The sequence below is a fragment of the Eptatretus burgeri genome, chromosome 7, assembly GCF_056783735.1.
Source record: "Eptatretus burgeri isolate ZD-2024b chromosome 7, Ebu_testis_v1, whole genome shotgun sequence".
NCBI lineage: Eukaryota > Metazoa > Chordata > Myxini > Myxiniformes > Myxinidae > Eptatretus > Eptatretus burgeri.
This window is the reverse complement of record NC_140967.1, coordinates 66,013,508-66,040,075: the sequence shown is the minus strand read 5'-3', so window position 1 is coordinate 66,040,075 and position 26,568 is coordinate 66,013,508. Positions and strand designations below refer to the sequence as shown.

Sequence of the window (26,568 nt, the reverse complement as noted above, 5' to 3'; positions counted from 1 at the left end):
ACGTCATCAGGCATGTGCTTCAGCAGATATATTTTGTTTAACATAGAAACCTTCAAAAATCTTCGCCGAAATGGATGAACAGTTTGAGGAGAAACTTTACAGGTATGATCACCTATCCATGAGGAACAAATAGTTCTCCACCTATGATGTCATCAGCTATATGGTGTTGCAGCTGTAATTTTTTTTTGAAGAATAAACTTTAAAAAATCGTCTTCTCCAGACTGCTTGACGGATCAAAGGGAAACTTTACCCACATGTTCCCCAAGCTTTGGGGATACCAGGGCGTTCACAAATAATTAATAGGTCACATGTTCTGGTAGCCACATTGGCTTGAATGAAAGTCTTTCTCTTGAAATGCTTTAACTGTCCATCCACGGGACTACACTCTCTGTACAGAGTGTCGGTGCTGCTGAAGCAGTCTCCTGGGCTATTGGGCACAATCCTGGATGGGTCGGCACTTCGACACAGGATACTCGAATGGCTCAATCATCCCAGCAAGCTGGTACTCATTTTGCCGACCTCAGAAGGATGACAGGCTCAGTCGACCCCACCTGGTATTAATTCAATGGCCGAGCAGGATTTGAACTTGGGGTGCGAGGATCCCGAGCCCACCACCCTAACCATTAAGCCAACACCAGGCATACCGCTTCATCAATCGATGTGAAAAATCACAATTCTGATCCACTCGCCATGGGGAATGTACATTTCAAATGTCAACCTGATCAGATGCATGGTCTGGTAGCCAGAATTATTTAATATTTTGAATCTGGATTCAGGGATTTATATCAAACTTGGTATAAGTTTGCGTAATGATGTAATAATTGGGCGGAGGAATATCTGGTGACATCGACGAGTGCCCTTCTAGTTTGGAAGTTTTGATTTTCCATCAAGTGTGTTCTGGATATTGTGTGAAAAGGCAAGGGAAGGCAGTCAAGGTCAAGGTTTTTTTTGTCAAGGCTCTTGGATGTTTTCTTCTTTCTCTTTTTTACTCTATTGTGATGGGAAATGCATCTAAAGCACTTGGAAATCCATTTTGGATGTTTAAACATGGGGAACAAGAAAGGAAAATGGATTGTTATTGCATTTGATTCTACCCCCTTAGAGTTCTTTACTGAAGCAACAGCAAGGTTATCTTTCTGGTCTGTCATGTTATATTTACCCTTCCTTCAACCTTGGCTTCCTGTTATAGCATCAACAGGACAACCATTACCATTTTGGCAGCCACAAATTCTGCTTACAATAATGTGGCAGAATGTAGAAATTGTATTATCGGTTAACTGCCACTTTCATTCGATGTACAATTATGTATTCCTTGATGTGCAATTTTGTAATTTACACTGGCACATGTCTGGGAAAAAAAAAATATCATTATGGATACAAGATGAAGTGGTTTTCATGCCTGTATGTGGAATGTTAGGATAGGTTTAGATTGGGAACTGAAGTAAGCCGTCACACACTTCCTGCTGAGTCTTTTCAGTTTCATACAAAGATACCATCAAATATTTTTGACTTGTGACGTCAAATATTGTCATCTTCACGGCATTCTTCTTTTGTCTGCAAGTCACTTTCGTCCTCTTGTGTAACAGTGAGAACGGACAGTTGCTTTTAATACAGTTGACTCACTCATTCAATTACCTGGAAATTCAATTAGGGTCCGATGTAAACCATTTGCGCCGATTTCAATGCTACCAATTTCCGTAGACCTGTTTTGTTGACATTGATCCCAGTCTCATGGAGGAACGTGTACATAAATTGTATGCAGGACAAGGACATGAGGCGTCATCGATGCACTTTTACATGAAATGGACAAATACGTATTGTGCATGCAGTATTTGAACTTCGGTCCCCTGTATCGTAAGCCACTGATTCAAATTGGAATACTAAATAGGCCAACCTAAATATTTACAGTGCGCATAGCATTCTGTATATTCAGTTGTATTGAATACTGGATCGTGATTGGGTCTGTGGCAGTAAAAACTGGGGTCCATTCGCTTCGGCTACTTTGCTCTACATTGGGCTGCTGCTCTTGACTTCCAGGAGTTGAAGACAGTACAAAAACTGGAAGTAAAAAAAAATAAGGTGGAACACATTAAAGTAGAAAAATATTTGGTTACATTCAAAAATGATGTTGATGGACGATGTGGAGATTGAGATTGGGCCTTCATTAAGGGTGTTAATGGACTGACATCATCATCTCAAGCAATTTCTACGATTGAGCCCTGTTCAAAGCACTGTTCCAAATCTAGTGAACCAGATTTGCCTTCAAGTAGCTGTTTACATTTTTAACTTATCTGGAATTGGAATTCCATATAAGGTATTGGCATCGTGCACCGTCTGTCTGTCCGTCCCATTTCGACTTCTCTGGCCAAACCTGGTCAATCCAGCTGAAGTTTGGCAGCAAGTTTCTGCTCCTGACTGGTAACGGGGATTCCAAAGCTCATTCCGGTCACGTGACTTTAGGTCAAAATTGTGGACTTGGTAAATTCCTTCAAAAATCTTCTTCTCCAGACCCACCAGTCAGAATGATACCAAATTTGGGTTCCAACATTAGGACAGAGTCGTCATAAATTGCGGAGGTCATGCCAATCACGTGACTGGAAGTGTGTCAAAATGGCCGACTTATTCAATCTTTGGGAACATCACGTAAATTCCTTCAAAAATCTTCTTCTCCGGACCCATCAGTCAGAATGATAGCAAATTTGGGTTCCAACATTAGGACAGAGTCATCATAAATTGCGGAGGTCATGCCAATCACGTGACTGGAAGTGTGTCAAAATGGCCGACTTATTCAATCTTTGGGAACATCACGTAAATTCCTTCAAAAATCTTCTTCGCCAGACCCACCAGTCAGAATGCTATCAAATTTGGGTTCCAACATTTGGCCAGGGCCCAGATAAGGTACAGATGCAGTGGTCATATTTTTAGCATATCCCATTATTCAGGCATCAGAGATTTCTGAATCTCTGAGTTATTTTAGAGTTCACATCAATATATATTTTTTTAATTTGAAATACAGTCCAAGATCTAAAGCTGTTAATGGAGCTGCCACTCACACATCTCACACATGCACATGGACATACAGACGTGACAACACATGACTTAGATGAGACAAACAAAGCCCCTGAGCTTGGGGGGATGCCATCACTTCCAGGGGCACTCTGGGTACCAGTGATGTCAAAACAATGGTGCTGTTTTTCTTACCGCACTCAGCAAGACATTTCCTCAGGAGGAATTTTTTCCTCATGGATGCCAACCTATGGGGCTTTTCTGTTCTCTTGTCCTTTTACTTGCTGGACGTCAAGCGAGGAAGCAGCACGTACCATTTTTTGAAAAGGCTGTATGTGGTAGGACTTGGCTGGGGTTTGAACCGCTGACCTCCCAGACTCAGAGCCGACACTCTAACCATTACACCACTAAGTCTGGTTACATCTTGTTAAATGTTGTGTAAAAAATAAATAAAAGAAGTAGAAACGTTTTGAGGGAGTTATTCTGTCTTGGGGAATACTCAACTCGTCTATTTATCTAGTTCCGTCAAGTCATGTCCGACTTCTGGTGACATGCATGATCAGATTTCTCCAAACATCCCTATTCCTATCCTGCCCTGCTTCTCGAAGCTCTGGAAGAGACGGTATTCAACTACGGTATTACGTGAATATAAATAATATCAAACGGTCCTGCCAAGTCTTTATTTTCCACAACCATAAAGTGTACGATTTCGGCTTTGTCAGGTCTATTTTACAAAAGCTTTCATCTGCCTTTGCTCCTCTTGTACCACTGCCCCCTCTAACCACCTCAGGTCACAAATATTTCTCAAAACACAACAACCTCACCTGCTTGCTCTCACAAAGTCCAGACTGGTTTCCCACCTCCATTTCTCCTGATTGTGGAATCTTCTCCCTGTCTGGTGTCTCATCCTCACTTCAGTATTTTAAATTTGCTGTCCATCATTACCTCATGTGCTCATCCCATGCACATCCACAATTTTTTCTCTACAAGCTGATTCTTTCCCATTCTGTTTTTCTCTGGGGAATTTTACTCATTTTTGTGCTATTCCTCCTTTCCTCTGTGTATGTACCACTTCCCTTCCCCCAATAGCCTTTGGCAGTTTGTAAACCTGTTGCCATTTGTCACTTACTTCTTTCACAGAGCCGAGACCCTTGTATGGAAGAAAAACAAAAAAAAGTGATCGTTGATTGGCTGAAAAAAAAATTCAGCTTATTGAGCTCTGTACTGTTTGCTGTTGTTTTCTTGCTCTTGCCACTATTGGGTCGTTAGTGAGGCACAGTTTTGGTGATCACTAACTAAGGCAAGGGTCCTCAAAAGGTGGACCGCGGTCCACATCCGGACTGTGGTCCACACTTGGATGATGGTGCTAATTTAGCAGTTAAATTATTTCTGAATTAATCCCCTCTAATGTTCTATTCTATCTGCCCCTAATTATGTGTTAATGACCTTTGGAACTTGTCCATTCAGATCAACTTGATAAATCATAAACACTGGAAGGGATTAATGTGGCTGGCTTGATGGTATATGTATGTATATATATATATATATATATATATATATATATATATATATATATATATATATATATATATATATATATATATGTAGAAAAACTACGTGCCCAGACCGGGAAACAAACCCAGGTCCTGTGGCAAACCGTACCGATGCTTTGCCATCTGAGCTATCTGAGTGACCCACTGGCTGAGCAACGGAATTCTTCCACATATATAGGTGGAGGAATTGCAACGCCCTTTACGATGATCTTTAATGAACTTTCTATGTTATTCATTTTGTAAAATAATTTTTGGGGCCCTATCTTGCATGAAATATCTGAGTCTCTTATTGTTGGTCTTGTTGTTTTATTTTGCATTCTTTTTTTTTCTCTTTCTGAATGATTCTTCATGAGACTACATTACATTTTTGAAATCTCTTTACTGTGTTTAAATGTTCATACTGGTATAAATGTCTGCTTGAATAAAGCTTAATTGAGATAACTATACCAATTCAAGTTCTCACAAACTGTGCTTGCATTCATTAAAAAGGAGTGTAATGTTGATTACAGAACATCAGTTACAGCAAAAAGGAGTGTAACATCAGTTACCCACATGTTCATGTTTAAGTGGCAATTACTTAAAACGTACCTGCTTAAATTCCATATTTCCTTACAGAGCTCTACTCTACGATCCAATCATACTCTCACATAAAACACATCCTGCCATTACCTCAGGAACATGAGATATCAGAATGCAATATCATACCTCGCTTTTCAGTGTCCCTTTTGTGTAACGTCAATAACCATCAAGTTTTTGCCCACTGCTGGAGAAGAGATACAGTCAGTATGAAAAGCTCACAACCCTTCACTTCCTGACTTGTTGCTTTTATAATGATAAAGGAAATAGTCCTGTCTGTTTTAATTACTTGGCTACAATAAACTTGGGTATGCAAAATTGTGCATCTGTAACGTCAGTTACCATGGATTTGTCCAATGGGAGATTCCAATAATTTTGAAGGCCTTGGTTTCCATAGCATCAAAGCTGAGCAAGGTGTGAGGTAGGGGTGCCAGCCCAGAGCAGCAAGCAACACTCCAAGCTGCGGATAAAGTCATTGAAGGTAGACAAAAGCTCAGATGTGCCACGGAAAGATTTGGAATGACTGAGGAAGCCCACTCAGCTTCTGGCTTTAGGGGCCAACTTAGATATGCTGTTTGCCAAAGAAAAATCATGGCTTGTCGTGAGCCCCAAATGTTTGAGTGACTGAACTTCTTCCAGAGGATTATTCTTGAGGCAGATAGGAGAATCCTCCCGACCGTCTTTTTGGAGAAAGAAATACAGTGAGGTTAGCTGACTTCGAAGCAGATGGTAGATAACCCAGGGCAAATGACAGGGTGAAGAGGGCAGAAAGAGGATGTGCAAGAGCCAGGAGAACAGGTTTTTGGGATACGATTGCTGCGCCGTCCAGGTCAGTTGCAGTGCCAAAACGAGTCGTGGGTTGCCAGAAGCTTCTCCACCTTCTCAGCTGAAAAAACAGTGTCCAGGAGCAGTTGGTTGTGACTGGGTAGAGTGGGTACAGAGAGAAAGGGGTCGGGGGACACCAGATTTGGAAGCAAATTCATAGAATTGTGGCATTCAGCGTTTTAATAAGCAGAGTCGGCTGTTTTGCCATTTGAAGTGAGGAAAAGGATGGAGGGGGAGCATACCCCAGATACAGACTTAACGAGAAGGGCACTCGGTAGAGCGCATACCTCCGCCACACAATGCCTGATCCACAAGAACACATCGGACCCATTACATTTTTGAAATATCATGCAATACAGCACTATATCATTTTTGACCCTCTCTCTCAACGGTGAAAAATCACTTTAAATATAAAATAATTCTCGTATCCGGATTCGGATCTTCACCGAAATCTAGTAAATTCGTCCTTGCCACACACCTAACATGTCCACCAAGTTTCATCCGAATCTGTCCACAACTTTTTGAGATATCGTACTATATACAGTCATGGCCAAAAATATTGGCACCCTTGCACTTTCTTTCAAATAACTCACAATTTTCTTGAAAAATATGTTGAAATTGACAAAAGTATTTGGTCTGCACAATTCTTTATTTCACTGTTAATATTACAGAACCTTTGTTTTTGATTCAGAACTTAATATATCCTTTTAAATCAGAAAATAAAAAGAAATGGCATTTACAAAATTATTGATACCCCAGACTTAATATTTGGTAGCACAGCCTTTGGACAAAATAACTGCAGTCAAGCACTTCCTTTCACCATGAATGAGCTTCCTGCACCTCTCTACTGCCAGTTTGGCTCACTCTTCTTGTACAAACTGCTCCAGTTCTCCCAGATTTGAAGGGTGCCACTTCAGAACAGTCCAGCGTTTTGTCTTGAACAATTCCTGGGTGCGTTTTGAAGTGTGTTTGGGGTCATTGTCCTGCTACAAGACTCATGACCTTTGACGGAGACCCAGCTTTCTGAAATTGGGTTGAACATTGTGTTCCATAATACCTTGGTAATCTCCTGATTTCATGATGCCATGCACACATTCAAGGCACCCAGTGACAGAGGCAGCAAAACAACCCCAAAACATCACTGAACCTCCTCCATGTTTGACTGTAGGGAAGGTGTTCTTTTCTTTTGAAGGCTTCATTTTGTTTTCTGTAATCACAGAGATGATGTGCTTTATCAAAAAGCTCTAATTTGGACTTATCTGTCCACATGACATTCTCGCAGAAGGATTTTGGCTTGTTCAGGTGTGTTTTGGCAAACTCCATTTGGGCTTTATTTTGTCTCTCTCAGCAGTGGGGTCCTCCTGGGTCTCCTACGTAGAACCCCTTTTCATTGAGTTGGCGACGGATGGTGTGAGTTGACACTCTCATACCTTGTGTCTGAAGGTCAGCTTGAATCTGTTTGGCAGTTGACCGAGGTGCTTTCTCCACCATTCAAACAATCCTTCGCTGCAATCTTCACTCGAGTTTTCTCTTGCAGCCGCATCCATGGAGGTTGACGACAGTGCCATGGGCCTTAAACTTCCTAATAACATTGCGGATGGTGGACACGGGAACATCAAGGATTCTGGAGATGGACCAAAGAAATACATATGTGGAGACCAAAATATTTTTTAATTTCCACAATTTTCTGGAAGAAATGGAACATTATTTGAAAAAAGTGCAAGGGTGGCAATATTTTTGGCCACGACTATTAGTGTAGCCCTATCTCTCAAAGGTGAAGAATCACTTTAAGAAAATCTCGAATCCAGATCCGGATTCAGATCTTCACCAAAATTGAAGCAATTGTTCCTTGTCACATAACCAATATGTCCACCAAGTTTTGTCCGAATCTGTCTACAACTTTTTGAGATATCGTGCTCTGTATCGTTTTTGGTCCTGTCTCTCAATGGTGAAGAATCACTTAAAAAATTCTAGTTGTCGGATCCAGATCCGGATCTTCACCACAATGGAATCAATTCTTCCTTGTCACACACACACACAAACACAAACACAAACACACACAAACACACACAAACACACACAAACACACACAAACACACACAAACACACACAAACACACACAAACACACACAAACACACACAAACACACACACACACCATGTCCACCAAGTTTCATCTGGATCCATCCACAACTTTTTGAGATATCCTGCAAAACACAGACAAACAAACAAATGAAAAATCAACCTCAGCACGACACTTGGCGAATTAGTTGACCTTTCCGTGTGGTGTTCCAAGCTGTAATGTCATGGAATGTGTGGTGTTTATTTGTTCGTATGTTAATAAAATGACACGACGTCACAAATAACAATTATCAGGCGCGCGTTGTCATGGTAAAGGCAGCAGATTGAAAATTTTCACAACTCATTTAAAGCCACCATGTGACATTCAACAACTTATCATCGGTGCTTGTTGCCTTCATTCTGATCGTAGAAAATATTTGAAAATACCAAGGAACATTGCTTTTCAACCAGCTTTACGATCCCGTTATCAGGTTTGAAATATGTTGTAAAACAACAATATGTATTTTATATGTGTGTTTTTCATGTTTTGGGTGACCCTGACCCTGACCTTGACCTTGGGTCAATTTCGATCAAACTTTGTACACATGTTAATATTACATGCATAAATAAACAGTATAATTTTCAATATAATTGCAAAACTGTTTGAGAAATAGCCATGTGTAATTCACAAAATTCCCCATTGGTTTATAATGGGCGATAATATAAAGTGATGCAGAATCCAGATCCTGAACTTGAACATCACCAAAAGTCACATATCCCTTTGCACTGTGGATTTCTATCAGCTGTTAAAATTTCATCCAAATCGGTTAAGAATTGTGACCTGTAGAACGAATAGAATTTTTTTTTTAATCATGCCAATAGCTGAAAACTTTGACGTCATATGCTTGCGAAAACTGTGCATAATTTGTACTAACATGCATTTGAAAACATTTAGATATTCCATTGAAGTTTGTTTTGGCGTCAACAGAAAGTCACTACGGCTTCCAGTTACTGAGTTATGTTCAAAAGCTTGTTTTCACCTTTTTTTTGACGTAACGTCGTGACGTTAAGTGCGATTATGACGTGATTCGATCCCAGACTATTTCAGCAAGATTGGCTATCACTTGTTAAAATTTGAGAACGATTGCTTCAGTAGTTTCGGCTGCACACGAGTGTAAATATTTTTTTAAAAAATGACGTCAATAGGCAAAACTTTGACGTCATACGCTTGCGAAAACTATGCGTAATTTGTAATAAATGCATTTAGTAATCAATTAGATATTTGAATGAAGTTTAATTTGGCGTCAACCGGAAGTTGCTACGACTTCCGGTCACTGAGTTATGTCCAAAAACGTGTTTTCACGTTGTGTGATATGACGTCGTGACGTTTAGTCCGATTAAGATGGGGTTTGGACGCGGACCGTCTCAGGGAGATTGCCTATCAGGTGTAAAAATTTAAGAACGACTGGTCCAGCCGTTTGGGCTGCAGACGACCGGACAAACAAACAAACCAACAAACGGAACAGACCAACATACTTGACAAAATCGAAGATTTCCCCAAGTAACAAACAAACAGAGAGGAGGGGGTGAAAACATAACCTCCTTCACCTTCGGTGGTGGAGGTAACAAGGTGATACCAGGTTTTTGAGGAAGCATACAAGTTTGAAAGTTCAGTCTTGAGGTTGGACAAGTGTAGTTTTCTGGCTCTTCTGAGAGGGGACACGCACACTTGTTCTGGGCTTTGTGGAGTGATCTGATGTTGCCTTGTCATATTTTCCTTCCAGGAAGAGATGACAAATTCTTTCAAGGCAACTGCCTCACAGCCGAATTAATTATACCATGGGCGGGAGAATGGGTAAAATAGGTAAGGTGATAATTGAAGTGTGTGTGTGTGTGTGTGTGTGTGTGTGTGTGTGTGTGTGTGTGTGTGTGTGTGTGTGTGTGTGTGTGTGTGTGTGTGTGTGTGTGTGTGTGTGTGTGTGTGTGTGTGTGTGTGTGTCTGTGTGTGTGTGTGTGTGTGTGTGTGTGTCTGTGTGTGTGTGTCTGTGTGTGACAGACAGACAGATAGATAGAAGCAGATATATAGATAGAGAGAGATAGAGATTATGTGGAAGAATTCGCAGGTCAAGGTCAACTGCCAAATGTTGAAGATCTGGTTTGTGGTTTTATTTACCACCTTTGTTAAATATTGTTAGGAAACAGCTGGTTTCACTCGGTTTATTTTTTCCTTTTAACCAGTTCCTATCAGTTCTGCAATATTTTAAAGATTAGTTTTGAGACAAAACACATTATCCTCATTGTATTAAAACTAATTAATTTATATCGTAGCAGTCACCGCTGTGGTTCATTTGAGTGAAGGTCTTCCGTTTATCGTGCTACAACCAGGCCTTTCTCATCATTGGTTCATTCGGCAATAAAAACTAAACCTCAAACCCTTTTTCATCTGTTGGTTACCCTGACATGTCCCACAAAATACCATCTTGCGACTGAATTCTTCGATATTTAACAACACCTCATTCACACAAATGCTATCTATCTTGTATGTCTGCTGTCGATAACATCACGCATCGCTGATAGTGTAAATAATAGCTGAGAATCGATTATTTCCCCATATTTATTGATTTCTCACGTGTTTCTTGAAAAGTTTTCATTCACATGATATCGTGATGTAATAGACCATAAATATAACATTCCTGCATAAATATTCAAAACTGTTCATCGATTCTTTGAATGGATTTTGCCCATAATTTATATAGCCAAAAGTACAAGGGCCACAATCTCAAAGACAGTGACAACATTTTTTTTTACCTCTGCCACCGAAGGTGGATGGAGGTTGTATTTTCATGTCTGTGAGCAGGATATCTCAAAAAGTTATGGATGGATTCGGACAAAACTTGATGGACAGGTTGGGTGTGACAAGAATGAATTGATTAGATGTTGGTGAGGATCCAGATCCAGATCCAGATACTATAATTTTTGAAAAATGATTCTTAACCACTGAGCGAGTAGACCAAAAACTTAAAACAAAAAACAAAAAAAAAGCACGATGTTTCAAAAAGTTATGCACTGATTTGAATGAAACTTGGTGAACAAGTTTGGTCCATGATGAGGATTAATTGATTAGATTTTCGTTGTGATCCAGATCCGGATATTATCATTTTAAAAGTGGTTTTTCACAATTGGGAGGTGGTGCCAAAAACGATACATAGCATGATGTTTCAAAAAGTTGTGGATGGGTTATGACAAAACTTGTGGGGATGAGTTGGGGAAGTGACAAGAACAAGCCGATTAGATTCTCGTAAAGGTCCGGAAGCAAATCCAGACTATCAGTGAGATACAAAAACTTACTGTTTAAGCCTGGGGGAATGATGCATTCCACCGAGTGCCATTCTAGTTATGACTTTTATTACAAGTCGTTCTTCACGATGTTCATCATGCTCAGCATCTCTGCTTTGTGGTGTTCTCTTGAAATGTTAATATTAAAACATGTTTGGTGTCTGGGAGTATAATTTTATTTTTCTACCATCGAAAAGCTTCATGTGCTGCACATCTTGAGGACAACCATCAGTTTACCCATTCAATTCGTCGAGCGGTGCAGTTGTGTATTGAAGCAAAACAAACAAACCACGATAACGGCACTCGGTAAAGCGCATACCTCTGCCGGAATGAACAGTTTATATTTTGTATTCCACTGATTGTCCGGATCCGGATCTTCACCAAAATCAAATTAATTTGTCCGTTTCATCCAGCCAACCTGTCCAGCGAGTTTCATCCGTATCTGTCCATAACGTTTTGAGATGCTGTACTATATATACAGTGCCTTCAGAAAGTAGTCACACCCCTTGACTTTTTCACATTTTGTTGTGGTGCAGCCTGAATTTAAAATTGATTAAATTTATATTTTTTTGTCACCGATCTGCACAAAATACCCCATAATGACAAAGTGAAAACATGTTTTGAGAATTTTTTTTACAAAATATTGAAAATGAAATGCAGAAACATCTAATTTACATAAGTATTCAGTCCCCTGAGTCAATATATTGTAGAAGTGCCTTCGGCAGCGATTACAGCTTTGAGTCTTCTTGGGTATGTCTGTATCAGCTTTGCACATCTGGATATGGGGAGTGTCAGTGAACAGGAATCTTCAAATCCTTCCACTGATTCTCCATGGAATTCAAGTCTGGGCTTTGGCTGTGCCATTCAAGGACTTTCACATTCTTGTTCTGAAACCATCCCAATGTTGCTTTCGCTGTATGCTTGGGGTCATTGTCTTGTTGGAACGTAGATTTTTGCGACAGTCGAAGGTCTTTTGCACTCTGAAGCAGGTTCTCCTTAATGATTTTCCTGTGTTTGGCTCCATTCATTGTTCCCTATATCCTTACAAGTCTCCCAGTCCCTGCTGCTGAAAAGAATCCCCATCGCATGATGCTGCCATCACCATGCTCCACGCTAGAGATGGTGTTAGATGGGTGATGAGCTGTGTTTGTGCTCGGTTTCCGTCAGATGTAGCACTTTGCATTCAGGCAAAATAGTTGGATTTTCATCTCATCAGACTAGAGAATCTTTTGCTTCATGCTCTCATTCTTTCACGTGCCTTTTTTCAAACTCCAGGCATGCTGTCATGTGCCTTTTTCTCTGAAGTGGCTTCCGTATGGCCATTCTCCCACATAGCCAAGATTTGTGAAGTGCTACAAACACTTTTGGCCTTCCGGCAGGTTCTCCATTCTCAGCCAAAGAACTCTGTAGTTCTGTCAGTGGTCATTGGGTTCTTGGGCACCTCCCTGATCAAGGTCCTTCTTGCTCAGTTTGGTCGGACGGCCAGCTCTGGGAAGAGTCTGGGTCATTCCATATTCTTTGTATTGCCTAATGATGGAGCTCACTGTGCTCTTGGGAGCTTTCAACACTCTAAATATTGTTTTATACCCTTCCCCAGATCTATGCCTAGTCTTCACAATTCTATATTGGAGTTCTACAGACAGTTCCTTTGATGTCATGATTGAGTTTCTGCTCTGGCATGCACTGTCAACTGTGGGGCCTTATATAGAAAGGTGTGTTTCTTTCTAAATCATGTCCAATCAATTGAATTGGCCACAGGTGTTCTCCAATCAAGTTGTGGAGACGTCTCAAGGATGATCAAAGGAAAGTGGATGCACCTGAACTCAATTTGAAGTGTCATAGCAAAGGGGTTGAATACTTATTAACTCAAGACATTTCAGCTTTTCGTTTTTGAATAATTTGTGAAAAATTCGAAAAATGTAATTCCACTTTGATATTATGGGGTATCATGTGAAGATCAGTGACAAAAAAACAACCTCAATGTAATCTCTTTTAACTTCAGGCTATAACAGAACAAACTAGAAGGGCATCGGTAGAGTGCATACCTCCGCCACGCAATGCCTGATCCACGAGAACATATCGGGCCCAATACATTTTTCAAATATCATGTTATACAGTACTATATAGTTTTTGGCTCCATCTCCCAATGGTGAAGTATCACTTTAAAAATTAAATAATTATTGTATCCAGATCCGGATTTGGATCTTCACCAAAATTGGATCGATTGGTCCTTGCAACACACCTAACTTTTTCACCCAGTCTCATTTGAATCCGTCCACAACTTTTTGAGATATCGTGCTGTATCTCAATTTCGCCCTATCTCTCAATGGTGGAAGAATCACTGAAAAAATTATCAGATTCGGATCTTCACCAAAATTCAATCATTTCTTCCTTGTCACACACACATGTCCACCAAGTTTCATCCTAATCCGTCCGCAGCTTTTTGAGATATTGTACTATATATCGTTTTAGGCCTTATCTCTCAATGGCGAAGAATCACTTAGAAAATTATAGGATCCAAATCTTCACCAAAATCTAATTATTCGTCCTTGTCACACACCCAACCTGTCCACAAAATTTCATCCGGATCCGTCCACAACTTTTTAAGATATCCTGTGCACAGACAAACAAACAAACAGACAGAATGGGGTGAAAACATAACCTCCTTCACCTTCGGTGGCGGAGGTGAATATGAAAAAGTCAAGGCCTATCTCTCACTGGTAAAGAATCACTTAAAAAATCCTAACATCCGGATCCAGATCTTCAGCAAAATCATTTCATCCTTGTCACACATCCAAGCTGTCCACAAAGTTTTGTTTGAATTCGTCCATAACTTTTTTAGATATCCCACTCATAGAAAGACAAATGGGATGAAGACATAACCTCCGTCCACCTTCCGTGGTGGAGGTCATAATTCCCCACTTCTATGGTTTTCTATGGTTACACTGGCCAGAGGAAAGGATGTATTTGGGTCCATTTGTTTGTTTGTTTGTTTGTCTTTCTGTCTGTTGGTCCACACCAAATGTGCTAATGTGGGCCACAAATGTCACTTAGGGGTAGCCAGTAGTACGCTTTATCTGTTTCAACTGAGTACCTCAAAAACGTATGTGCAGTTAATATGTGATTATGTCTATAAAGTATGTACAATTAGAATGCGAGTACGTCTAAAAAATGCATACAATAAAACTACACCAAATAAGTCCTGGGAGGATCTGCAATCTTTGCTTGTTTAGTTCTAGTTACCTCTGCCACCAAAGGTGGATGGAGGTTAGGTTTCCACCTCTGTCTGTCTGTCTGTCTGTCTGTCTGTCTGTCTGTGAGCAGGATATCTCAAAAAGTTATAGACGGATTTGGATGAAACTTGGTGGGCAGGTTGGATGTGTGACAAGAAAGAATTGATTCCATTTTAGTGAAGATCTGGATCCGGATAATATAATTTTTAAGTGATTATTTAACATTGAGAGATGGGGCCAAAAACTATGTGTAACATCTTTCATAATGAGCAGATTCAGACGAAATTTGTGGACATGTTTGGTGTGTGACGAGGATGAATTGTTTCGATGTTGGTGAGGATCCGGATCCGGCTTATCAGTGGGACGTGAAACCTAAACTGCTCGGCCTGGCGTAGGTGTGTGCTCTACCGAGTGCCATTCCAGTTCAGGTTGTGTGGTGGTCTTCAGAAATGGGAATCCACATTTTTGCATGTGTCTTGATTATCTGGTTCATTAGTAAAATATGGAATGGGATAAAATCGACGCATTAAAACACAGGATGCAGACCATTAAGAAAACTCCCATTTAAACGTACAACAAGATAAGATAAAATAAGTATTAAAACATGGGACGAATCATTTGAATGATTGTACACTGGCATTTTTACTGCCCTGAAAACAATGGATACCTTGCTTGATGACGAGTATTAGAAAACACGTTAAAAAAAAACAAAAAAAAAAACAGACTCATGCATGTTGTGAGCGAATAATTTTAAAATACTGATTGCCAGGGCAACAAATGCACGGGGTGGGACAGAATTTTTTTTTATTCGAGGATAGCTAATTAACGTGGCAAGGCAGGTGCAATATTAATTACCAGTGCACCTTATGACCCGTATAGATATAGAAAATATTTCCACCTGACCAGATGATTAAAATATCTGGCAGCCAGGAAGGTAAGTTTGTCTTGCAGCAAAGCAAAATTATGAACCGGGAAGGAAATTTCCATTGCACTGTTAGTTTTACATTGTGGTGATGCACCTTTTCTCACCACCAACAACATCATTGATTATATTTGTTGAAGCATTCCTCACCTTTCAAGAAATTGGGGAATGTCAACGGCCTTTTCGACGGCAGATCCATCACGTTTCAGTGGTTGCCTGTGTTCCCCCCTCATGGCACTCATCGGAAATTCCTGTGAAAATGACACTATCTTAATGAGCCAATATATGTAAAAAGGTACGGTCTGCATGTCTGGTGTTTTTTTTTTAATTTTTATTTTAATTTTTTTTGTTTGGCACATCAGGAAACACTGGAATATTATTTAGGTGGGTGTTTTGACTGTTTGTAGACGAAATGCACGTTGTTGCGTGCTCGACGGAACACTAACCCTTGTTCCGTGTTCCTTTTTTCCACCTATATCCCAAACAGAAAAGGTTGTCCCACCCGAGCGAAAAAGAATGCGAAAGGACTCTGGTAGCACGAGAAGAGACTCAGGAAGTGGTCGTAAGCTGGGCTCTCTTTTGGGTGCAACTGCTGGCTTGCGCCTTGGATACCCGTTGTCCGAGCGCCAGCAAATGGCGCTGCTCATGCAGATGACTGCCGAAGCGACCAGCAGTCCAGGTCAGAAAATGCACAATTTATTTCTTTTTTTTCTTTTTGTTTTTCTTTAATGGCCACAAAAACAACAGCCTGAAATGTTTTGCTGTCTCAATGAGTCGTTGCCAGTACTGTATTGTTGTTTCCAGTTTGTGCTTTGTAATAATTGTACTTGTTTTCTCACCTTTCCCAAGCAGCAGACGGTGGTAAAGATGGCACGCAGAATACACCGGGTCAACGAAAAACACCCACTTCGGGATCTCGACCCAAGGATAAGGTGAACAAGCGAAATGAGCGTGGTGAGACAGCACTGCACATGGCGGCGATTCGCGGAGATGTGCGGCAGCTGCGGGACCTCATTACACAAGGAGCAGACGTAAATGTGAAGGATTTTGCTGGTATGTTTCTTACTCTAAGGAGTGCAAATATAGATATAATTATTTGAGAGAATTGAAGTTGGAATAATAACGTGAGTTATTATTTTCTTTCTGTCCCTTACAAGGAACTTTAACACAGAGTTACCCTATGGTTTCCAACCGATTGTTGTTTGTTCATCCTCTATCCTTTTTAATTGCTGACCTTCAAGTGAGGAAGCAGCACGTACTTTGTTTTTTTTTTAAATATCTTCAGTATGACTTGGCCATAGTTGAAATCACCGATCTCCCAGACTCAGAGCCGATGCTCCAACCATCACGCCACCAAGTCTGGTTCAATTCAGCCACCGAGAATGTAAACAATATTTGGCATTGTAAGGTATCACTTAACGTTTCTGAGTGCACATACAGCACGTATACTTTTTATATTTCAGTATGCCGAAGTCTTTTTATGGTTCCTGGTTGAAACGAGTGCATGTCGCTTCTTCCACTCCTCCAAGAATAAAGTACTGATTGGATTGTATCCACCTGTAACTACTGTTCATCGAGACTTAAAACACGAGTGCAAGTTAGTTACCTACAAGTCCTGCTGGTGTTTGTATACTCACTGTTGTTGTTTATTTGTTCATGCGATGTGGTATGTTGCATATAGTATGCCTGTACTCATCGTTTGCTTTTTTCTGTTCCCTCTTGCTCTTTCCATCCCCATATTTACTATCAACCACATCCCTCCAATCCCTTCTTATATCTCACCATATTGTTTATTCTTCTTCAATCCTCCTCACACTCTGTATTCCGATGTGCCGACCCCTCGGCCTTCTTTTGCTATCTTTCTGACTTCCCCTCTTTCCAGCATTCTTCCTTCTCTTGCAATCGCCCTTTCCCATCATTGCTTCTCAAATCCCGCCCGTGAAAATTGCTTGATTAAAAAGTACACTTTACGCCATGTGCGCAAAGTGTAAAGATGGGGTTAAGCAATTGGTTCACTTCTATCTGTCTCTCTGTCCTGTCTACAAACGTCAGTTTATGATGGAGGAATAACGTAATTTCAATTGACTACGAGAACGGGCACTCGTAGAGAGCATATACCTTCACCGCCGCTACCGTTTTGTTCTTGGCATAAGAGTGTGGGGAACAGAACAATGAGCATTTTGGTGCTGATTTCATACGAATCCCATAAGAATTGACTGCGTTATGATAAAAAATACGCACATCTCCAAGGTCGTGACCCCCCCCCCCCCCCGACTTTTGACCCCCAACCACGAGTAAGGGCAATTACGTCATTGTGACAAGTTGCATATCACAAGATTGGGCATTAAATTCTGAACATTTTGGCATTAGTTTCATGCAAATTGGATAAAAATTGACCGTGATATGGTAAAAAGATGATTTTGACCTTTTCATGACCTTAACCTTGACCTTTGACCCGATTGCTCCCAAAATCTAATCAAATGGTCCTTGGCTAATATCCAATCATCCCACCAAATTTCATGCAATTCGGTTTAATACTTTTTAAGTTATGCAAATAACAAACAAATAAATAATCATTGGCATCTCCCACAAACATATATTTTGGTACTGATTATAATACCAGGATTTGGGACATTTTCTTTTAAAAACAAGGGTAATGACGTAATTGTGTCATGTCGCCCATCACAAGATTGGGCAATGAATTCTGAACATTTTGGCATCGGTTGCATGCCAATTAGATCAAAATTGACCGCGCTATGGTAAAAATACGAATTTGACCTTTTCGTGACCTTGACCTTGACCTTTGACCCGATCGCTCCCAAAATCTAATCAAATGTTCCTTGGATAATAACCCATCATCCCACCAAATTTCAAGCGATTTGGTGTAATACTTTCTGAGTTATGCTAATAACAAACAAACACACACACACACACACATATTCACAAATAAATAAATAAATAAATACACAGCGACCAATACATAACCTTTCGCAGAATGCGAAGGTAATTATATTTTGAACATGAATCGGAATATGAACCTGCAGTTTCGTGTATTTTGGCTCTGAATTTGTTCTGGTCGTGCATGTGCAGAGAGGAATGAGATTTTTTTTTTTTTAAACTCTGTTTGCCTGTCTGGCAGTTGGACAAAATTGAAAATCATTCCAAACCGGTAACAAAGAGACATAGACATCCACTATGTCTCTTCGAAAGGGCCGTTTAGAAAACCCCCCCATCCACTTTCTCAACAATCCTTTGGAAGAAGTCTTTTCTTTCAAGCTTCTGGGTCTCACTATCTGCCATGACCTTTCCTGGGAAAGCCACATTTCCAACCTCGCCTCAAAAGCCAGTCGCCGACTGGGAATCCTCCGTCGTGCAAAGTCCTTCCTCGGCCCTCTTGAGCTCCTGACCACTTACAAAGCTTTTGTCCGTAGCCTGATGGAGTACTGCTCTCCCCTCTGGGCTGGTGCTCCTGCCTCCCACCTTTCTCGGCTTCACGCTGTCGAAACCAGGGCATTTAAGATCATCGGCATCTCCCGCAATGAAGCTGAGTCTTTGGGCCTCTCACTCAATCACCGCAGGTTGGTCGGTGGTCTTTCTGTCTTCTACCGACTCCTCTCCAGCCTTGCCCCCCTGCTCTCTCTGCGATTTGTCCCCACCACATTTCCACAGGGCGCTCAAGGTCCGCCAACAACCCACTTCTGGTAAAACTACCAAAATCACGAATCACTGCTCATCTTCACTCTTTCATTCCTCTTTTTTCCCGCCTTTGGAATAAACTTCCTCACTCTATTCTTTCCCATTCTTCCCTCCAGGCTTTCAAAACAGCTGTTCACCACCACCTCTTATCTTCCCCCATCCAAATCCTCGATCTTTTCTACCTCCGATAATCCACCCAAGCCCACTTCCTTCAATTCCCCTGCTTTCCTTCCTGAAAGTCCCTGTAATGTCCATCTTCTCTTCGCCATGTTCCCTGCCCCATCCCCATCCCTCTCCCTTCCACAGTTCACCTAATGTGTCTGTTCCCCACTGTTTTGTCCCTTCCACTCCTGCCCCTCTTGTCTCATGCCTCCTTGCTGTGAGTTGTGTGTTAGCTCTCATACGAGCCTCGACCAAGGTATACAAAAAAAAAAAACTTGCTGTTTTTGAGGATGTCATAAAGAACACAAACAACAGGCATGAAGAACTAATGTAACACGTTAGTTAGAGTGGTGTAAAAGATGCGCTGCATTCGTGGCGGTAAACTTCTGGAAATTTTTTTTCTCCAACCTTTAAAATCTTTGTTTTATTTCAATCCAATTTCTAAAGCTGAGTTCGTGTCTGTGGGTCTGTCTGTCTGTCTGTGGGTCATAAGCGCCACCCATTCTACAGGCCATGCCCTCCAGCCATCCAGAAATCACCACCATCTTTTTCTCTCCATGTAGCTCAGATTGTTTTAAAGACCTCATGTACATTTGAAGACTGAACAACGCACCTTCTATCATTCAATGAAGATACCGTTTCCAGGAAAAAAAGTAACATTTTGTTTACGGCTCAAACGAGGTAATGCATGTTTTGTTTGCAGCGATCGCGGCAGCTGTATAATATACTCCGCCCAATGAAGGTACGTTAATCCTTAGGCAATGCAGAGGAAAGAAGACAGTAGTATTTTGTTAAAAAAAAAAAAACCAAAACTTTGTGGGACATCAAACAGTTACTTTCTGTCTGTGAGACTGTGATGTGTTGCTTACCAGAATTTGCAATGACTGTTACAAGCAAAAATATCCTGTGTTTGCATCCGTGTGAAGAATGAAAAAAGACGTCCCTATGCGTGACGTCATCACAGCGATATCTACAACAGCAGGAATGCACCAATAATTGGAGCTTTTTTATTATATATTAAAACTCATGGAAAAATGATGTGATGGAGGATAGAAAATTTATTTGCTGATTGCCATTAGGAGAAGAAGAATAGATCGACAAGAGTAGGAAATATGCAAACATGCCAGTTTCGTGAAAGATGTCTCACTGTCACCTAATCGATCGAATACATGAAGCTGAGTTTGTGTCTGTGGGTGGATGTGTTGGTCTGAACAAGGTACGTTTTCATTACAATGAAAATACTCCTGTACTGTATGCTGTTGAGATGTCCAGTGGTGTGTTGTTACCAAGCAGCTAGCTAGCGCTTGCCAAGCCAGCCGTTCCTTAACAGTTTCTAATTGAGTCCTTGCTTCAGTGCTTAAGCCACTTGGCAAGTGCTCTACATGAAACTTGGTAACTCAACATACCTCAGTTTCATGACATGGCGATGAGGATAAACATCTATAGCATTATTTCAGCCATATCGATGAATTCGTCCCTCAAGGGGTGGGGTGGGAGGAGGCAGGGGAAGGGGTGCGGTGGGAGGAAGCAGGGGAAGGGGTGCGGTGGGAAAAGGGTGGGGTGGGAAGTTGCCCAGCTTTGCCGAGTACCCCTGCTAGTTGAATTATATGAAGACCACAAGGGGAAAACCAGAGATGTCAGGAATAGTCAATTTTGAAGAAACTGAAAACAAAGTTTCAAGACTTTGGTGGACTGTTTAATAACTGTCATATAGATTTCTTTTCCAGTAAAAGGAAGAGTGATCATTGGCCGATCAAATTAAGCATGTAGCATTTGCCAAGCTTCTGTGTTATTTAATTTAAGAGCAAAGAACGAATCAATGTTGCAAACTGACATCACTGGTTATTCCCTTGTTTAATAATTGCCATGCAATTTTAACCCAGGATGTGTAGCAAATTCATGCTTGTTGGTTATTAGCATACATTACATGATCTTGGTGATCACAGATTATTTTTTTCAACATTAAACGGTCATTGTTTTTTTGTTTGATTGGTGTTCAACGCCATACTCAAGGGTATTTCGCTTATATGACGACGGATTCTCCATTTCTTACTCCGTACTACTTAATATGATGGAAAACCGGGAGGAAACCAAGGATAAACCACCCCCGCGATAGCCGAAGTCACCTCATGTGACTCCCTCATTTACCTAAGCAGGTTGATTGGGCGGTGGGTACATCGAATGAGGATGGGTACTCAGACGCGCTAACCATTAAGCCACGGCGTGGGTCCCATAAAAGTCACAATAAAGGTTTGACCAGGCTTGAACCACGATATGCACCAACTACGGAGCCCATGATATAACCAAATCGGCCATTGTAGTGCTCAGAGTTTATGCTGTGAAAGTTTTACAACCTTTCATTTTTTAGTTTCTCAACTCTGAATATTATGGTGGAACAGTTAACATGAATGAAAGGGAGATAACCAGGAGTAAAGTACTGACAACTCTGGGTTTCTACTTGTTCAGCTTTGACAACACTTGTTTTTTCATTGAACGGCTAAACTTTATACCGTATAAATTATGTGACACCCCTGGTTATTTGTTAAAGTAATATTGTGAGAGGAAACCTTATGTTGCCAACTATTGGCAGGTGCAATAACCCTGAAATTTATAGAAAGTGACATCTCTGGTTTTCCCCTTGTGGTCTTCATATACTTGAACACTGCAGAGCACAAACCACCTTCTTTGCACTTTCAAAACCCTTCCTTTTCGCAGTACTTGGATAAAATATAACGGCATTTTACATCATCACACCCCATCAAATTTTCCGGTCGTCGACCCCACCCATGTCCTTGTTTCTCAAGACAGCTCGAGGTGATATGTTACGCCGAGTTCGCATTCTTCAAGTCTGCACATTCCCATTTTGTTGTCTGCCTTCCTGGACAGTATGTAAACATACATTAATCCATCCCAGCCTTTAGATGTGTGACCATGTTGCAAATATGATCATTCAGAAACTGATCTCTGGTGAATGCAGACAGATGGGGTACATCCTTCTCTCTCAGCTCCCTCTGGCTGGCGACTGCCTCTTCAGTTTCCAACACTCCTCCCCCCAAGGTGAACAAGTATCTCAGGCTTGGGTTTCTGAAGGCAACCCTTTCCTTCACTCCATCCCTCCTGGAAGCTATGCACCATCCATCCTTTTCATTCTGTCCCACTGGCATCAGAGGCTTGTGCTGTGATCTCATGGAGCTCTCCCAATAGATTGCTGCCTCACTCTCTGTTGTCACCGATCCAAACTTTTTTCACAGAATATGTTGTTGTCTGCCTTCCTCATTACTTGGTCATTACTTGATGACTCATTATTTGATGACTATCTCATCTCATTACTTGGTCATTCCTTATACTGTTTTGAGAGGCCCAATTGCCGTGCTGGTGGTGATGTTGCGGTTGATTGACTATGTCACGAGCATCATTCCCCATCTTCCCCTTCCTCCCGATCTCTGGAGAATAGGTCTGGATCTGTGCCACTCCTGCAATAATTTCTAATTCTTTCCATGGCTGAAACCTGAATCCTATCCAGGTTCCTCCTGTGATGACTCCATCTTTGCTCTTTACTTCTTCGGGTTCCTTTTTGGTCATCCGTTTGATTATGTTCGTACCATAATCCTGATTCTGTGTGGACTGTGCTTCCCCGCTGACGGACCGCTGGTAGCTTGTACATGTTGCTGTGTTTGAGCCTGGGGAGTAACTGCTGAAATCTATCCATTCAGGTTCTTCCTGACATCTTTGTTCTTTGTTGCTTTCACACTTGTTTTTAATATTTTTCACATTCCTCTTTATTCATTCTAATGACAGTTGGAGTGATTGGCATCATGACAGCTAACTCAGAGATTATCCTGCACAGAGATAAAATGATGCTTCCATATGTCACTGCACCCACAGCATACCCTGCAACGCACATGAAATCTCACCAGTTTAATTCTCAAAACCTGTTCACCTGCCTTCTACTACTCCTTTTTTCAGCTCTTTTATAATTCTTTGTTTTTATGGCTTCCTGTGTACATTATGGAAAGTTGCATATATGACCATAATTAGTAATACCTTTGTAAAAACTTGACTTCTCAACGACAGATGGTCATCTTTCTCTCTATCATGAGCAAAATAGTGAAATAATGAATCGCATCAGACTTCAAAACTCGTTTTTGTTTCAAACACTCTAATATCTGATTAATTTGCCTGCTGCCCAGGTCATTACACTCTGGAAATGCTGCTTTCTTCCACCCTCGATCACCCGGTCTGGACATCTCCAACCATTTTATGTTCTCTTTCACCTTGCCTCGCTTTCCAAATTGTCAGCTTATGGTCTCCATGCCCCCCCTCTTAGATTGACTATCAGATGTCTGCACTGCTTGCAAGCAGCATGCGGGTTTGGATGGACATCTGACGTTCTACCTTTTAGAGGCGAGACTCACTCTAGGTGGCATTTTCAGACCAATGTTGTTCTTTGTCGATGTTCATGGCCTTTCTCCATCACTGGAAAATTCTACGCATCATTTTGCAGCTAACTCCACCCTGTACAGGAGTATTCCTCACCCCTCTACCAGGCAGTTGGGTATGGCAACCTTTTTTTTTTACCAATTTAGAGAAAAAGATGACTGTTCATCTACCTGGAGAACATACCTTTGAATGCAGAGAAGTTTCACACTTTAACTTTCTTCCTCCTTCACAACTGGCTGACAAAATTCCTCCATTTATTTCTGCAGTCAGCTCCTGGAAAACGTAATCTCCGGAGCGACTGGGCCTCACAATCTGCCATAATTTTTCTGAGGCAGATCATATTTCCAAGCTGGCTTCAGAATTCTCTTTTGGCCCAAGTCTTCCTCTGTCATCTTCAACTTGAGACTGTTTCAGAACCTTCATCGAAAATGTCACAGAATATGGCTCCCATCACCCTTGCTCCGTGGGCTCGTATGCTGAGTGCTACTTCATGTCTCATCCCCCTTGAATCAATGTCCTTTATATCATTGGTGTCTCGTGCCAGGATAGGGTCTGCCTCTCATTCACTGCTGGCAAGTCTGTGGCTTTGCAGGGTTTTTTTTTCTGTAATCAGCTTTATTCTGGTCTTACTCTTGCTGCCCTCTCACTTCTCTGCACAGCTCCTGCCCCCTCCAGGTCTTCTGTGTTCTATCAGAAACCCTTTCCTTGGTACCCTCCCCAAATCCGAACTTAATAATCACTTGCATTCATTTCTCACCCTCTTTTCTCTTGTTAAACTTTCATCCTGATTCTGTTGTCTCAAGCTCTTCCCTCGAGGATTTCATTTCTGTGGTGTCCTGTCATCTCATGATCATTCCCATTTCTATCTCTAATCTTTATGATACCCACTGAGTTCTTGTTCCCCTAATCACTTACAACTCCTCTCTTGTGCTCTTTTCCTGGCTGGTGATGAGGACTGTTGATTGCTTTCTATGGATTTGGTCATGAAACTGACTTGTCACAAGTCACAATTGATTACAAAAATGCATCTCATTGTGACAACTTGTCCACTGATTACATTCTGCAGATCGATTTTTCATTTCTTCATTGATTTGCACAGCTTTTGCCATATGAACATAACCTTTCTGTACCAATATTTTCAGTAATTACTTGATGATTGTAATTGTCCCACCACAAAGTAGTTACACTACGCTCAAAAGGAACACATTGTCCCACAAATGAAAGTATATAAGACGGTAGTGAGACCAGCTATGTTGTATGGTTTGGAGGTGGTGGCGCTAACAAAAAGACAGGAAGCGGAGCTGGAGGTGGCAGAGTTAAAGATGCTGCGATTCTCGTTGGGAGTGACGAGGATGGACAAGAATAAGGAATGAGTATATGAGAGGGACAGCGCAGGTAGGACGGTTTGGAGACAAAGTGAGAGAGGCGAGATTGAGATGGTTTGGACATGTGCACAGGAGGGAAGCGGAGTATATCGGGAGAAGGATGCTGAAGATGGAGCCGCCAGGCAGGAGAAGAAGAGGAAGGCCAAAGAAGAGATTCATGGATGTGGTGAGGGCGGACATGCGGGTGGTTGGAGTGTCAATGGAAGAGGTGGAGGATAGAGCGAAATGGAGACTGTTGATCCGCTGTGGCGACCCCTAAAAGGAGCAGCAGAAAGAAGAAGAAGAAGATTTTCAGTAATTGTTTGAACTGTATGAAACACTTGCACTTGACTGTTATCTATCCCCCGCTCCTCCGACAAGGTCAGAGACGGAGGACATTAAAATGAGCGACCAACTGTTCATCGGTCCACGTACTTTTGTGTATGCGATATTTTAAAAACCGTTGAACATTCAGCTTTCATATTGCAGATATTTATTCCTCATGACATAATCTCAACCTGATTAGATCATGGCAGTGATTGTCTCTAATTCTGTTGCCATTGCAACCATCTCGGTAACTTGTCTTATGTATGTGATATTTCAAAAAAAACGTTCAAGATTTAGCTTTCATATTACACAGATATATTCCTCATATCACCGAAAAGGCAGGGGACCGAGAGTATCAGCTACTTGTTACCTCCGCCCACCGAAGGTGGATGGCGTCTATGTTTTCATCCCTGCTGTATGTTTGTTGTTTGTGTACAGGATATCTTAAAACTTTACAGATGGATTCGGGCGAAACTTGGTGCATGAGTTAGTTAGGTGACAAGAACAAGCCAATTTAAATTTTAGTCCAGGTCCGAATCCACATCCGGCCTGTCAGTGGGATACAAAATGTAAAGTAATGAGCCTGGTGGAGGTTTGCATCCTACTGAGTGCCCTTCTAGTTTTGTTTTTCTTATTCCTTGATTTGAACTTTGTGTGTGCATAGTTGCTGCTTTTTCTTGAAAGGTTTTGTGAAAGAAATGTTACACAGCGAGAAAGGTGCTCGTAGAGCACATCGTCTCACCTCATGCGTTCATTCTGAACAAAAATACCATCGCTAACTGAACACGCTGCTATTATGGCCCATATACCCATATCATCCATGTACCCTATTACATCACATAGTTTCTTGGCATGGGTATGAACATCATAAATTTTATTCTTCACTCACATCGGGTCAATCAGGGTGTTCCAAAAAGACCTGGACAACTTTGGTTGTTAATATATTTAGTACCACAAATGATAAACCGATACCCTATCTTTTATATGATACAGAAACTCATAAAGTTTTCTTTATTTTCAGATCTGATGGTTTAATGTAAAATAAAATGGCGACTCCACAGGAGAAAA

General features: G+C 41.2%; 1 protein-coding gene across 4 annotated transcripts in view; it reads left to right on the top strand.

Moving 5' to 3' along the window:
* ANKRD11 (ankyrin repeat domain 11) overlaps positions 1–26,568 on the top strand; it is a 222,452-nt gene that overhangs the window by 85,008 nt on the left and 110,876 nt on the right. For all 4 annotated transcript variants that reach the window (XM_085888864.1, XM_085888861.1, XM_085888862.1 and 1 more), the window contains 2 exons: positions 15,999–16,190; positions 16,364–16,564. In XM_085888864.1, coding sequence (XP_085744990.1) covers positions 15,999–16,190; positions 16,364–16,564 — 393 coding nt within the window. The remainder of the gene's footprint in view (positions 1–15,998; positions 16,191–16,363; positions 16,565–26,568) is intronic.